Genomic DNA, 12,225 nt, shown 5'->3' with positions numbered 1-12,225 from the left:
GCAGGAATGTTTGTTAAACCCTGCTCCCTACAAAAAAGCTTTTCTTGCAGGGCCGGTGTGGAGTTTGAAAATACTTGGAGGATGCACAGTACGTATGGAGAGGGAAAGCAGAAAGTTAGAGCCTGCGTGGTGGGGCGCGGGTTGGAAATCTAACAAATAACGAGGAGGAGGGGGAGCGTATGTGCTACGATGATTTGCCCCTCAGCCAAAGAGAGATTGTGTGTTGAAAATGAATACGAGCGATTGCGGGATTACAGCGAGGGGAATACGAGGGCAGAACGAGGGGCCCTGGAGGAGTATTGCGGAGCAAAGGTCTGCGCGCGCTGGGTTTATTCTTTTCGTGTGGATAAACAATAAGTAGTAGGGCGGCAGAGAAGAGGAGAAAGAATGAATACAGGATGCCAGCTTGAACAAGAAGCCAAGAGGAGAAAAGGTGGGCCAGCAAAAGGAGGAAATTTCCGCCTGCACGTTTATTTGAAGCGATTCTATCATCCAATTTTCTGTTGAGGGGTGTGCTCTTGGGGGAGAGCAAGGCTCTGCCATCGGACAAGTAAGCCCCAGGAGTGGCGGCTTGCGCCCGTGTTGTTTCCGTTTCGCCTCGAGTCAAACACGCCGGCGTCCAAAAAGGAACCCCGAGTAAAAGCGCACACGACGGAGTACAAACATTCCTATTGCTGTATTGCTTTTTCTCGCAGTCGACAAGCGGCGAGCCATGCAAGGCGCACTGTTCCCTCCCCTCGTCCAATTCCCACTGTGAGCAGCAGGCCCCAGTCCCTCCGCTCCGTGCTGTTCTGGGCGACCCGATGACGTGCCTAATTAAAAATAGGACTCGGGTTCCTGGGAACAGGAAGTAATCGGCGGCACTGCGTTTATTGTGTATCGTCGTAGTTGCCGCCCGGTTTCCCTCCTGTCGGAGCTTGAATTGCGGGCCATAAACACGCAAACATCGGTTTTGCTGAACCGGTGGCCCGCCCACCTCGCTTCAATGTACATCTGTCTAAATTAGGAAAAGACTGGTGTGCCTGCTCCGTCCACAACAAATCGTTATTTTTAAACTTCTTGATCCACCCACAGCAGGCACTGACAACAACAACAACATCCGGCCCAGAAGGTAAATAGAGGAAGCCACATGGGACACACTCCCGCAATTTCCCACTTCAGCCTGCTAGTCCTGGCCTAGCTCGCCGCCGCACCAGCTTCAGTGAACTGCTGCCACACGGCGGATATTTTTCTCCCAGATGGCTTTGGGCTGGCAGCGTCACGTTTAATGAGCCAGGCATGCTGTCATGTGAGGGCAGCACCCAACCCATTCAGGGACGCCAGTCCCTCTGCACGAGCCGGGTACCTTGTGCATGCGGCTCGCCGGCTCAGCGGCTCGCTTTTTGCTTCGGCTCCGCTGCCAAGCATGGGTGCAGGCTTTTGTCAGCGATGGCAAAAAAATAAGCCGTGCTGTGACTATTCGCCGCTGCCAGCTCCGGATTTTTCTCCTCTTATCGTCTGACAGGCTGTTCTTTTCCATTCCATTTCCTATTGCCCACCCAAATTCCGTTTTTTTTTTTTCTTGCTCGTAGGCACTCACTATTAACACCAAGCAATGTTGACAAATGCACTGAGGACACTTGCGCCTCGGGTCCGCACCGCCGGCCTGCGCACATCGAGACTGCTGTCGACCACGACGCGCACTCGCTATGCAGCCGAGCCGGTGGCCAACCACAACAAGCCCACTGAAGCGCTGGACTCAAACACGATGCCGATCTACCTGGACGCACAGGCAACGACGCCGCTGGACCCGCGCGTGCTGGATGCCATGATGCCGTATATGACCGAGGAGTACGGCAACCCGCACTCGCGCACGCACAAGTACGGATGGGAGACTGAGCATGCGGTGGACACAGCGCGCGAGCAGGTGGCTAATCTGATCGGAGCCCACCCCAAAGAAATCATCTTCACGTCGGGAGCCACGGAGGCGAACAACACGGCGATCAAGGGCGTGGCGCGGTTCTACAAGGGCAAGAAGAACCACGTCATTACCAGCCAGACCGAGCACAAGTGCGTGCTGGACTCGTGCCGCGTGCTGCAGGAGGAGGGCATCGAGGTGACGTATCTGCCGGTCGACAAGGGCGGACGCATTGATCTGGATCAGCTGAAGCGCGAGATCCGGCCCACCACATCGCTGGTCTCGATCATGGCCGTCAACAACGAGATCGGCGTGGTCCAGGACATCAAGGAGATCGGCCGCCTGTGCCGCGAGCGCCGCGTGTTCTTCCACACCGACGCCGCGCAGGCTGCTGGCAAGATCCCGCTGGACGTCAACGAGATGAACATCGACCTGATGAGCATCTCGGGCCACAAGCTCTACGGCCCCAAGGGCGTCGGCGCTATGTTTGTGCGTCGCCGCCCGCGCGTGCGGCTCGAGCCAATCATGACCGGCGGTGGTCAGGAGCGCGGGCTGCGCAGCGGCACGGTTCCGTCGCCGCTAGTGGTCGGCATGGGTGCTGCTGCTGCCCTGGCTCAGCGCGAGGCTGCGTATGACTACGCCCACATCTCCAGCCTCGCCTGCCGCCTCATCGACGGCATCCAGTCGCGTGTTTCGCACGTGGTGCGCAATGGCAACCCCAACCACATGTACCCGGGCTGCGTCAACCTGTCCTTCTCCTTCGTTGAGGGCGAGTCGCTGCTGATGGCACTCAAGAACGTTGCCCTGTCGTCTGGCTCTGCCTGCACGTCGGCGTCGCTCGAGCCGTCCTATGTGCTGCGTGCTCTGGGCGCCGAGGACGACATGGCCCACTCGTCCATTCGCTTTGGCCTCGGCCGCTTCACCACCGAGAGCGAGGTTGACTATGTCGTGCAGAACGTCGCTGCTCACGTCGAGCGTCTGCGCGAGATGAGCCCGCTGTGGGAGATGTTCCAGGAGGGCATCGACCTGAAGAGCATCGAGTGGTCGCAGCACTAAATGACTAGTTCGTCCACTGCCACATAAAAATATATTCCAAATCTCCTATATGCGCAGTCGGATCTTTTGCTCCAGCACACCGCAAGTCTCGCTGAGTCGCCGGCTGGATGTCTTGGCCCACATGTCTGCCCACTCGCTGAGGTCGCGCGCTGGCAGCGGAACCCCGTTGATTTCCATCGCCAGCACCACGCATGCTGCCCCGAGTCTCCGCGATGACCCCGAATCGTCCAGCAGCCCGGCCCTGACTGCATCGCTAGCCATACGCCATGCCGTGCGTGCCACATTCTTGACTTGCACACCAATACGTTCTACGGCCACCACATGTTTGTTCTGCTTGAGCATGTCTCGTTATTGCAGCTTTACTTGGCATGCCATTTGCCACTTACCGGTGTCGTCTGGCGGGATGCCCTTGTCCGCCCACCACGCCATGCCGTACACAATCTGCACTATCCACCGGTGTGGCAGATCCACGTCCACATTGAATCCAAGCACACGTAGCACGACCAGCTCTGCCTTGTCCATGGTCTCGCGCAGCGCGTTCAGTGTGTCGCCAACTGCCAGGAATGCCTGTGAGGGATTCGCTATTTTGTACCCAACGTTGATGATGTCGCGCTGTTTGCGTGGCTCTTCCGTGATCTTCGTTGCCAAGTAGATGCACACCATCATACATATCTACAATACAAGAAAGAGCACACGTATGCCTTGGTGTATGAGAATTGCTGTTATGCCAGGGCTGCGTGGTCAGGCCCATATAATGTTGTACGTGCCTTGGGGTCCAGGGGGTCGGCTGCCAGCCCGCTCTTGCTGACATTCCGCCGATACCTGTGTAACAGCGCCATGCCAGACAATACCGCTGCCGTCGGCAGCTCCAGCATCTGTGCCGCAATCTCCATGTATTCTAGCTCGTCTGCTGTGACTCTATGCTCCATTCTTGCGTCTCTGAATTGTGTACGAATTTTTTGTCTTTGCTGAAAACTCTAAAATCCTGCAAAAAAAACTACTGTGCTTATTTAGTTTGGAAGCCTGATCGGTCTGAAATATGGAAACTGGCACACCCGCGCTCACAACTTGTGTTGACACAAGGCAAAACTACATATATTCTTCTCAGCCAAGAAAAGGCACTGCTCTCAGTAGAACGCAACCGTGTACAGAAGCTTGTGCGGGAACCTGCTCTGCACATCCTCAACAATGCTGTCCATGTCACGCTCCAAGTCGTCCGACTCGATGATCAGCCGCGCCAGCTCCAGGATCGTCTTCCCGCCCTTAACCGCCTCATCGTGGTTATCTTTAATCTCAATATTAATAACATGCACCGGCCGACTCAGCGTCCCGCCTCTGGAGAAAATCTCCTCGCACACCGCATCAAAAACCTTCTCCTCGCACGTAAAAATAATGTCGTGCGAGTCACGCTCTAGCTGGAACCGCTGCGGTGCCTCCTTCACCTTGCGGTTGCGGTCGAGCATCATCAGCAGCCCGTTGCGGGTATACAGGTTCTGGTCCTGCATTTTCAGCTCGCTGTAGATGCGGTTGTACGGTGTGCCGAATTCGTACACGTTCGGCCTGTCTTGCGACGGGCCGGGGAGGCGCACCTGTGTGCCTGTGCCGTACGAGCAGATGTTGTAGCCGTGCTTCTTCAGCTGGTAGTGGCCCTCCATGCTGCGATTCATGTTACTCGCGCAGATTACAGCAAATTTTACCATTTTCAAAGGCTGCAAATGAAGTAGTACGTGGAGTATAGGGTAAGGTGTGGGAGATGTAATGATAAACCAAAAACAAAACGATTCGAAAACGTTTTGCTTCTCATATATACATGTGGTTGGTTTTTTTATAAGATATATGGGTATCACATGATGCGGCCTTTTACTGGTTGTTTTCGCAGGTGCTGGATTCTTTATACAAAAAACAATTAGTAAAATGTCGAGGCAGGGAGGTTCGTAGTGTTGGCGATAAAGCCAATGTAGTAATTTACATGCGTGTACACTCCAAAGCCCGTGGGCTGAGCACAAGCCTGGCTGCCTTTCTGATCAGGATCAGTTCCGTGACTTGCCAACCCAATCAGGTACGGCTTGTTCTTCACGAAACCAACAAGACCCGATCCCCAGTCGCGCCCACATGCACCAGAGTTCGGTGTCAGGCTGTTCTGTGTACATGTCTGCGGGCCGTTGCTGGTCTGGAATCCCTTGAGATACTTCCTGCACTTGTCGGATGAGCCCACCTTGACGATGGTTTTTCTCAGAATGTCTGACGATGTGTCATTTTTGGTAGCGTTGGTCCTGCTTCCCCAGCCAGCAAAGTTCATTGCCGAGCCATCAACAACCTTGCCCTTGAATACAGGGATCTTTGCAACGTTGCTGTTATCCAGTGGCAAAGCTGGGACGGAAACCAGGGCAATATTGTTCGCGTTTCCCTTTGGCTCATATTCTGGGTGAACAACAAGGTCAATGGCAGGGTATAGTAGCTGCTTTTTACGGTTGTGGTTTCCGAATCCGACCAGCAGTCTGCTCGGTGATACCACATCGCCAGTGGTTCCGTTGGTGAAGCAGCTGGCTGCTGTGACAATGACGTGCTTGTGGATTATCGATCCGCCGCAGATGAACTCGATCCCTTTGTCGGTGGTGCGCGAGATTGTTACAAGAAAGGGAAACTCTTCAGGCGAGGCACTTCCGCCGCCAATAACACGCTTGTTGAAGCTCCAGCCGAGCGCCTGTACCTGGGCAGAGGCAAGTGCAAGCGATACCGCGACAGTCAAAATATTCATGGCTAGCAGCTATCAAAATGTAGGATTTTACCTTGGTCGTGGGAGGAAGGCAGAAGAGGGTTGCTGAAGTACACTGTTGTGCAGTGGTGCTGGGCGGCCTTTGTACCGAGCTTTTATACCATCGGCTGCTTTGGAACATGGCAAACGCATTTTCATGGCATGCTTCTTCTCGATACTTGGCCGGTACTAAAAATAGATCGTCTGCAGAATACTTGCAGGAAATCACAGCTCGCTTATGTGTGCTCTATTGTGCAAGGAACCAGCGCATCTTGTTTTGGATGTAGCCAAATTATTTTTAGAAGCAAATCAGGATCGCAAGTACCATACCGGTTATTACTGGATGTCAAATGCTACAGATGTATGTAGTAATCATTATCTCTTGGCCAGCTCAACCGATTGCTGGTTGTTGTCGTGATTGTCCACACTGATGTTTTGCAAAGACAGGTGCTAGCCCGCATGTAGCTTTGAAGGAGAGCTGCTTTATTATCAAGACAGTAGGAAAACAAAAGAGATACATAGTCTACAGGAAAGAAAGAGAGTAGCTTAGGCATACTCGGTCTTGCTGATATCGTCGTTGTCTTTGGAGGCGCGGATCTGGTAGCGGCTGCCGAGGACACAGTGGAAGCCAACCGAGTGGACAGCGACAACGTCCTCAGCCTTGAGCCCCTTGGTCTCAGGCAGGAAGAAGAAGCAGAAGACAAAGGCAGCGATGTTGAAGCCCATGAAGAAGAAAAAGGTGTAGTCGCCCATAGCCTCCTGCATCGGCGAGAAGTAGACACCGATAGCGAAGGTGAACAGGTAATTGACTGCACCGCCAATGGCAGCCATGGCCGACATGGCGTAGGCCGGGGTCATCTCGGCAGCAGCAGCCCAGGGCAGGGGACCGACACCAAAGTTGAAGAACACGTTGTACAGGAAGACCATAGTGATGACAAGGCCGTCAATGCCCTTGATGGAGCCAACAGCCATCAGCATCGAGAAGAGAGCCATGGTACCGTGCGACAGCAGCATCAGGGTACGACGGCCGAAGCGAGCGCCCAACAGCATGCCGACGAACGTGAAAATGGCAGCAACAATCGAAATGACGCACGACAGGATCTGGGCAGTGGTCGGGATCTGCGACGGGTCGTCCTTGGTGGTGCGGTTGAAGATCTGGGTCGAGTAGAAAATGACAGCATTGATACCGGACATCTGCTGGAAGAACATGAGCATACAGACAACGATGAACTGGTGGCGGAGGTTGTCGGGAGTGTGGCCAAGAATGAGATCCATGACATTCACCTTGGGGGCCTCTTCAGCGCGAGCCTGTGCCTTGGCATCGTCGTCAACCATGTCCTGAAGCTCCTGCTCGATGTCAGCGCCCTTGCGCAGCTTAATCAGAGCAGCACGGGCCTCCTCGACGCGGCCATGAGAGACGAGCCACTTGGGCGACTCGACACAGATGGGGAACAGCAGGGTGGTGGCAACGCCAATGACACCAGTGATACCGAATAGGATGCGCCACAGAGGGGGCTTGGCGAGGCCGAGCGAGACGGCGTTGGCCAGCAGAATACCCACATTGGTGGCCAGCTGGAGGGTTCCGCCGAGGATATCGCGAGCCTTGGGAGTGGTGATTTCGCCGACATAGACCGACAGGGCACCGTTACAGAAGCCAGCAGCGAAACCGACAAACAGGCGGCCGACAATCAGCTGGCCCAGAGATGTGGTGGTCGAGAGAAGGACACCGCCGACCAGGGCAAGCAGCGGGCCCCAGGTGAGCACGAACTTGCGACCAAACTTGTCGGAGATAGGGTTGCCGGCAATGGTGCCGATCAGAGCGCCGATAGCAAAGCAGCCGACAGCCACACCCCAGATGGTGGACTCGGTCGGGATACACGAGGGGAAGGGTCCGTTGTAGTGCTTCTCGCCGGTCACACAGTTGGAGATAACGTCGCCGGGAATGTTGATGACACCAATGTTCCAGCCAAAGTTGACACTGCCCAGGGCTGCCATCATGGCACAGAAGCACTGGTACTTTGTCACGCTGAGCGTACGCGAGTCAACAGACATGGTTAACAGAGTTTAAATGGTAGCAATAAAGGTATACAAATAGGTAGTCGTAGAGGGAATAGTTGGTATTAGTAGGGCATGGCCGCTTTTTTGGTGTTGTAGGATGGAGAATTCAGGTATTTTACAGGCCATGGTGCTGACGTTTTATATCGATTTTGTCTTGAGATGTACATGTCGGAAACCAGCAAAGTTTGTACTCGCGCATATTTGTGAGGGGCCTGTGTCTGCGCCTAGCACAAGTCATGACAGCGAAAAATAGGTGTTCTAGAAATCAGGTCTGTTACACTGGCACCCGCAACTTTTTCTACTCGCTAGAGCAAAGGTCGGGCGACGCCTGGGCTGCGTGAGGGCAGCACTGGGCAATTGGGTCGAGTAGTTCCAGTGACGACTTCAGACCATCTCCAGACGAGCTTCCGTATTCAGCACAAATGAAGAGTATTTGTGCTGATGTGGTCTGTCTGGTGAGCCAGGATGGGGGAGCCTTTGGGGGCGGTCATGGTCAGCACACTCTGTATCCTTGCATGGATACGCTGGCCACTTTGTGGTTCCACTTGCGTTCCGTCCGGGTCGGATGTTGACTGGGCCTATATTTTACAGAGTTATCCCAGATCGTATGACCGGGTACAGTCGGTTATTGGCTGGATGTGGTGCAGGCTGCCATCAACTTTATGCATGCAGCACACGCGAGGGGTCCCACTGCGCTAGCCCACTGCACAAGAGCTGCTTGTGGCTGTCCAGATCGGGTGGTGGTTCCTGGGCTGAGCGCTGGAGTGACAGTCCTGGAGTCGATTTTTGGATGTTGGTGTCGCTATGGCCAGTGTTCCCCGTGAGTACTTTTGGAAGGCAAAAAAGAATACGGCGAATATATCTGGCAAGCCAAAAGGATCCTGGGAGACCTTCGTAGGCCGATAGCTTTCATCAGTGTGTACAAAGGAAGCAAATTGGTGTATTTATGTAGCAAAAGTGGCTCTGAGAAATGTCGGCTGGGTGTCGAATGCTCTGCTGTTCGTCTGCACATAGTCCTCCATTTCAGCAACAGTATCCTCTGGGACTTTGACTTTCAGTAGAGATGGAAGCCGCGAGATGAGGCTGCACAGCGTGGCCATATCAAGAGCGACTGTCCACGGATCGTCGATGTATACAATGAGTTCTTGGAGACTTGTGCTGAGTGGTTTTGGTGTAGCAGTGGTGCGCAGGAGTGGTGCAGTTCCTTCAGTTTGCCGTTCGGGCTGACTACAGAATGGCTGCAGGTGGTTGTACCAGACCTCCAAATACCACAGTGAAGGAAGCTGGGCGAGAAGGTGTCCAACGCTCTGCCAGTCTATCGAGTGGACTTCCAGCGTTAGCCGCTTCAACCCAGGCCAGCAAATGGCGCCTGTGAACGCATACGGGAACCCACCTATGCATGCATTCTGAACTGTTGAGTCTGTCGAGAGGTATCTGTCGATTGCTGCCAGCCAGTTTGGATCCAGAGCCACGGTATCTTTTGTTGTGTTCAGTGTGAGCCTGGTCAATGAACTAATGATGTCCGTGTCGATTTCCTCAACATGTCGCATGCTCTCAAGCGCATTGAATGAATCCAGCGATGACGGACTGAAGACGGAGTAAAAGTTTGTGAACGCATCGAATGAGCGACTGATGTGAAGGTGCCGCAGTCGAGGGAACTGCAGCCGCTTGAGGTCGGCTCCGATGGGCACAGGCTCGCTGGTGTTGCGTGCAAATGTCAGTTCGAGCCGCTGCAGGTTTGTAAACTCGATGTGTGTCGAGCCTGTGTCGGCAAAGTTGCGCCATGGGAATGCACAGGTCATGTTTGTGATGCGCAGCGTGTGGAGCTGGGTGACGGGGATACATGAGGGCTCGATCTTGTCTGCAATCGCCGACGCGTCAAATTCGACTTTGGTCAGACCCTCAGCTGATAGCCTGAGCTGACGCTGCGGGTATATGCCAGTCAACGAGAGCGATTGGAGCTGTGGGAGGTAGTGGCATGCCAGGCGGTCAATTACCTCTGTGAGGTGGCTGCTAGAGTACCCTGCGCATGAGGCATGGTCGATGGCGGTGAGGCCCGGGAGACACTGAGCGATGAGCGCGCTCGCTGCCTCGGCTGCGCTATCGTCAAACCCACCGGAGCTCGCGACAAATGACCCAACAAATCTGAGCGACCTGATCCCTGGCCACAAGGAAACAGCGAACCCAATCTGGAAAAGTGCGCTCGCGAATTCAAAGGTGTTCTCGCCGGTCTTATTGACAATCCGCAATTCTTTGCAATAATCCTGCATAGACGAGTATTCAACTGATCCCGAGTTCGACATCCATAGGTAGCGCGCCTCACGCCTGAATAAGCTATTCTGCAGCCACTTCCCCCAAGTGTCGTCTACCGCGCGCTCGTTACTGACGTACTCCAAGATGACGGTGCTGTGAAGGCAGAGACGCAGGTGTTCCTCCCATTTGCGACAGACGGTGGCAAGGAGGGCCACGCAGCGGTGCTCCTGAATGCCATAGTTGCCATTGAGGATTGTATTGCTGGCTATTGCCAGTGTTCTTCGCACAATATCGCCATTAGCTAGTGTGTTCAGTTGCAGGGTGGGTCGGCTCATGGCTGTGAAGAGAGTACTGTAAAAAGGTGGGCTGTGCTGCAATAAGAAAGAAAGAAGCGGAGAGTAGAGGGGGTTCATTCCAGGATTCTGGGCGTACTGTCCTCCCTTTTTATAACGCTAAGAATCCGTACCACGCGGGAACCAATGCGTAGCCCAAAAAATCATGAGAACATGCCTGCACATCCATCAGGATGCAGGATTGGCACTGTATTCAGGCAATAAGCGTGTTTGAGCACGGGCCGACTGGTGCGGAATTACGAAATAAATAGAAGGTAGAGAATGCGTTGTTCCATTCAGTCAAAAAAGTTGACTACTGCAGATGCCACAGCCGGAGGGAGGGATCTTTTTTTTTTTTTTTTAGCCCTGGGCAGTCATAAAAATATCATTGTTGCGATGCGCAGGCAGCTATAGACAACATGCATATATTCTAGACTAATATGCGATTTAATGGAAGCAGTGCTTACAAACTACAGGAGGGGGTAGGGATACTGCAGAGGTTGCGGCACCTCTATGTACTCGCTATTACTGAAGTGGATGAAGTGTATTGCTTATACGCAGGAAACCTACGCGTGTTTTGGTGCTGCTGCTTAACATGTACAATTTCCAGTGACTACGCACCAGCATGCGCCACCAACCAGATTGCAGCTGCTCACATGGCCAGTGATGTAAGCATGTCTTCGGATGCGATATATTGCGCCAGACCTTAGTTCGATTGATCATGGACAGTGCTTGAGGCAGCATGCCGATGTATAGCTCTAGCTTAAAAGGAGTCAGGAGCGGGCCATCTTTCAAGTCAGCAGCTACCTGTCCCTTCTATCTACAGAGTATCAGCGCTGAACATCTTTAACACCGTTCATTTCACCATGCCAATCACCAGAAACAGCGCAGGACGTGGCGAGAAGCTTGACGACCTAGTCAGCAGTGTATCAGGACGCCGCTACATCGAAGAGATTATACAACAGGCAGTCAAGAAAAACGTCAAGGAAGCAGTCAAGGGAGAGCTGGGAAGGCTTGCCACGAAGCTCGACAAGTTCATGGAGCGGATTGAAGAGGAAAACCGCGTGTTTGGCCAGAAGTTGGACGAGATTCGCGATGACTTGGACATGGAGCGCAGATACTCGAAGAAGGCGCGCACTGAGGAGAGCAAGAAGCCGGTGCCTCCTGCTGTGCAATACCTGCCGATAACGCCAAGCGAGATCAACATGGTGAAGCAGGCCATGGGCCGTGTTACCTGGCACCGCTGTCCCAATGGACACCAGTTTTCTGTCGGTGAGTGCGGTACTGTCGCCGTGACAGCTAGCTGCATAGAATGCCGTGCTTTGCTGCACTAGATAGCGTGTTTAGGCAGCAGCTGTGCACAAGTATGATGTTGAAGACATTAGTGGCAGCAGCTCAGTTCGATGAATCACAGGGGTGCAGCTTGGCAGGGCTATATAAAGGTCTTCCACACACCGCTCCACACACTCTTTCTCAGGCCTCATTTCAAATTTCAATATCATTTATCTCCTCGCCATGTGCATTAGCGCGTCAACCAGATGCAGCAAGGAACTCCCAGACCTGAACGGGTTTCCAGTTACCAGTGGCGGTGTTGAGGACATGGTCCAGCAGGCAGTGAAGGAAGCGGTGGGCAATGAGCTGGAGCACACCACAACGGTAGTCAACAAGCAGTTTGACAGTCTTCTAGCAATTGTGGACAAAACCAGCAGAACTGGACACTCAGCCTCTAGCAATGGACCAGCAGGAGCGGTGCAGTATCTGCCGGTGTCAAACGATGAGATAGCCATGGCCAAAAGGGCTCTGTCAGCATATCAGTGACGCAGAATCCCAAGCGGACATGTGCATGTCGTTAGTGGCCCCACGAATGGATCGGA

At 53.6% G+C, this 12,225-nt stretch overlaps 7 protein-coding genes across 7 annotated transcripts; 2 read left to right on the top strand and 5 right to left on the bottom strand.

Annotated features, from left to right (window-relative positions):
- Positions 1–1,524: 1,524 nt before the first annotated feature.
- On the top strand, positions 1,525–3,262 carry DL89DRAFT_264681 (cysteine desulfurase). Its single transcript, XM_040886343.1, has one exon. The coding sequence runs from the start codon at positions 1,595–1,597 to the stop codon at positions 2,951–2,953; it is 1,359 nt and encodes a 452-aa protein (XP_040748110.1). The 5' UTR covers positions 1,525–1,594; the 3' UTR covers positions 2,954–3,262.
- Positions 2,987–3,741, bottom strand: DL89DRAFT_264679 (uncharacterized protein). Its single transcript, XM_040886342.1, has 2 exons — positions 3,721–3,741; positions 2,987–3,625 (listed from the first exon to the last, which is right to left on the bottom strand). Exon 2 carries the CDS (start codon positions 3,614–3,616, stop codon positions 3,302–3,304), a length of 315 nt encoding a protein of 104 aa, XP_040748109.1. The 5' UTR covers positions 3,617–3,625; positions 3,721–3,741; the 3' UTR covers positions 2,987–3,301.
- Positions 3,742–3,929: 188 nt separating this feature from the next.
- On the bottom strand, positions 3,930–4,708 carry DL89DRAFT_24090 (Ssu72-like protein). Its single transcript, XM_040885006.1, has one exon. It carries the CDS (start codon positions 4,651–4,653, stop codon positions 4,081–4,083), a length of 573 nt encoding a protein of 190 aa, XP_040748108.1. The 5' UTR covers positions 4,654–4,708; the 3' UTR covers positions 3,930–4,080.
- A 1-nt stretch (position 4,709) lies between these two features.
- On the bottom strand, positions 4,710–5,785 carry DL89DRAFT_24089 (trypsin-like serine protease). The gene has a single exon (XM_040885005.1). The coding sequence runs from the start codon at positions 5,709–5,711 to the stop codon at positions 4,860–4,862; it is 852 nt and encodes a 283-aa protein (XP_040748107.1). The 5' UTR covers positions 5,712–5,785; the 3' UTR covers positions 4,710–4,859.
- A 423-nt stretch (positions 5,786–6,208) lies between these two features.
- DL89DRAFT_24087 (general substrate transporter) lies at positions 6,209–7,832 on the bottom strand. The gene has a single exon (XM_040885004.1). It carries the CDS (start codon positions 7,758–7,760, stop codon positions 6,255–6,257), a length of 1,506 nt encoding a protein of 501 aa, XP_040748106.1. The 5' UTR covers positions 7,761–7,832; the 3' UTR covers positions 6,209–6,254.
- Positions 7,833–8,710: 878 nt separating this feature from the next.
- Positions 8,711–10,354, bottom strand: DL89DRAFT_254661 (uncharacterized protein; the record flags this gene model as incomplete). The annotated part of the gene is made up of 1 exon (XM_040885290.1): positions 8,711–10,354. The coding sequence occupies one exon, from the start codon at positions 10,352–10,354 to the stop codon at positions 8,711–8,713; it is 1,644 nt and encodes a 547-aa protein (XP_040748105.1).
- An 863-nt stretch (positions 10,355–11,217) lies between these two features.
- On the top strand, positions 11,218–12,169 carry DL89DRAFT_290352 (uncharacterized protein; the record flags this gene model as incomplete). Its single annotated transcript, XM_040890074.1, has 2 exons — positions 11,218–11,612; positions 11,896–12,169. The coding sequence occupies 2 exons, from the start codon at positions 11,218–11,220 to the stop codon at positions 12,167–12,169; spliced, it is 669 nt and encodes a 222-aa protein (XP_040748104.1).
- Between the last annotated feature and the right edge of the window lie 56 nt (positions 12,170–12,225).

This window comes from Linderina pennispora, assembly GCF_002104995.1.
Source record: "Linderina pennispora strain ATCC 12442 chromosome Unknown DL89scaffold_1, whole genome shotgun sequence".
NCBI classification, from domain to species: domain Eukaryota; kingdom Fungi; phylum Kickxellomycota; class Kickxellomycetes; order Kickxellales; family Kickxellaceae; genus Linderina; species Linderina pennispora.
The sequence above is the reverse complement of the archived record's forward strand: the minus strand, read 5'-3'. Positions and strand labels throughout refer to the sequence as shown.

Coding starts and splice junctions, on each gene's coding strand:
- DL89DRAFT_264681 (XM_040886343.1), top strand. CDS start 1,595: ATGTTGACAAATGCACTGAGGACACTTGCGCCTCGGGTCCGCACCGCC.
- DL89DRAFT_264679 (XM_040886342.1), bottom strand. CDS start 3,616: ATGGTGTGCATCTACTTGGCAACGAAGATCACGGAAGAGCCACGCAAA.
- DL89DRAFT_24090 (XM_040885006.1), bottom strand. CDS start 4,653: ATGGTAAAATTTGCTGTAATCTGCGCGAGTAACATGAATCGCAGCATG.
- DL89DRAFT_24089 (XM_040885005.1), bottom strand. CDS start 5,711: ATGAATATTTTGACTGTCGCGGTATCGCTTGCACTTGCCTCTGCCCAG.
- DL89DRAFT_24087 (XM_040885004.1), bottom strand. CDS start 7,760: ATGTCTGTTGACTCGCGTACGCTCAGCGTGACAAAGTACCAGTGCTTC.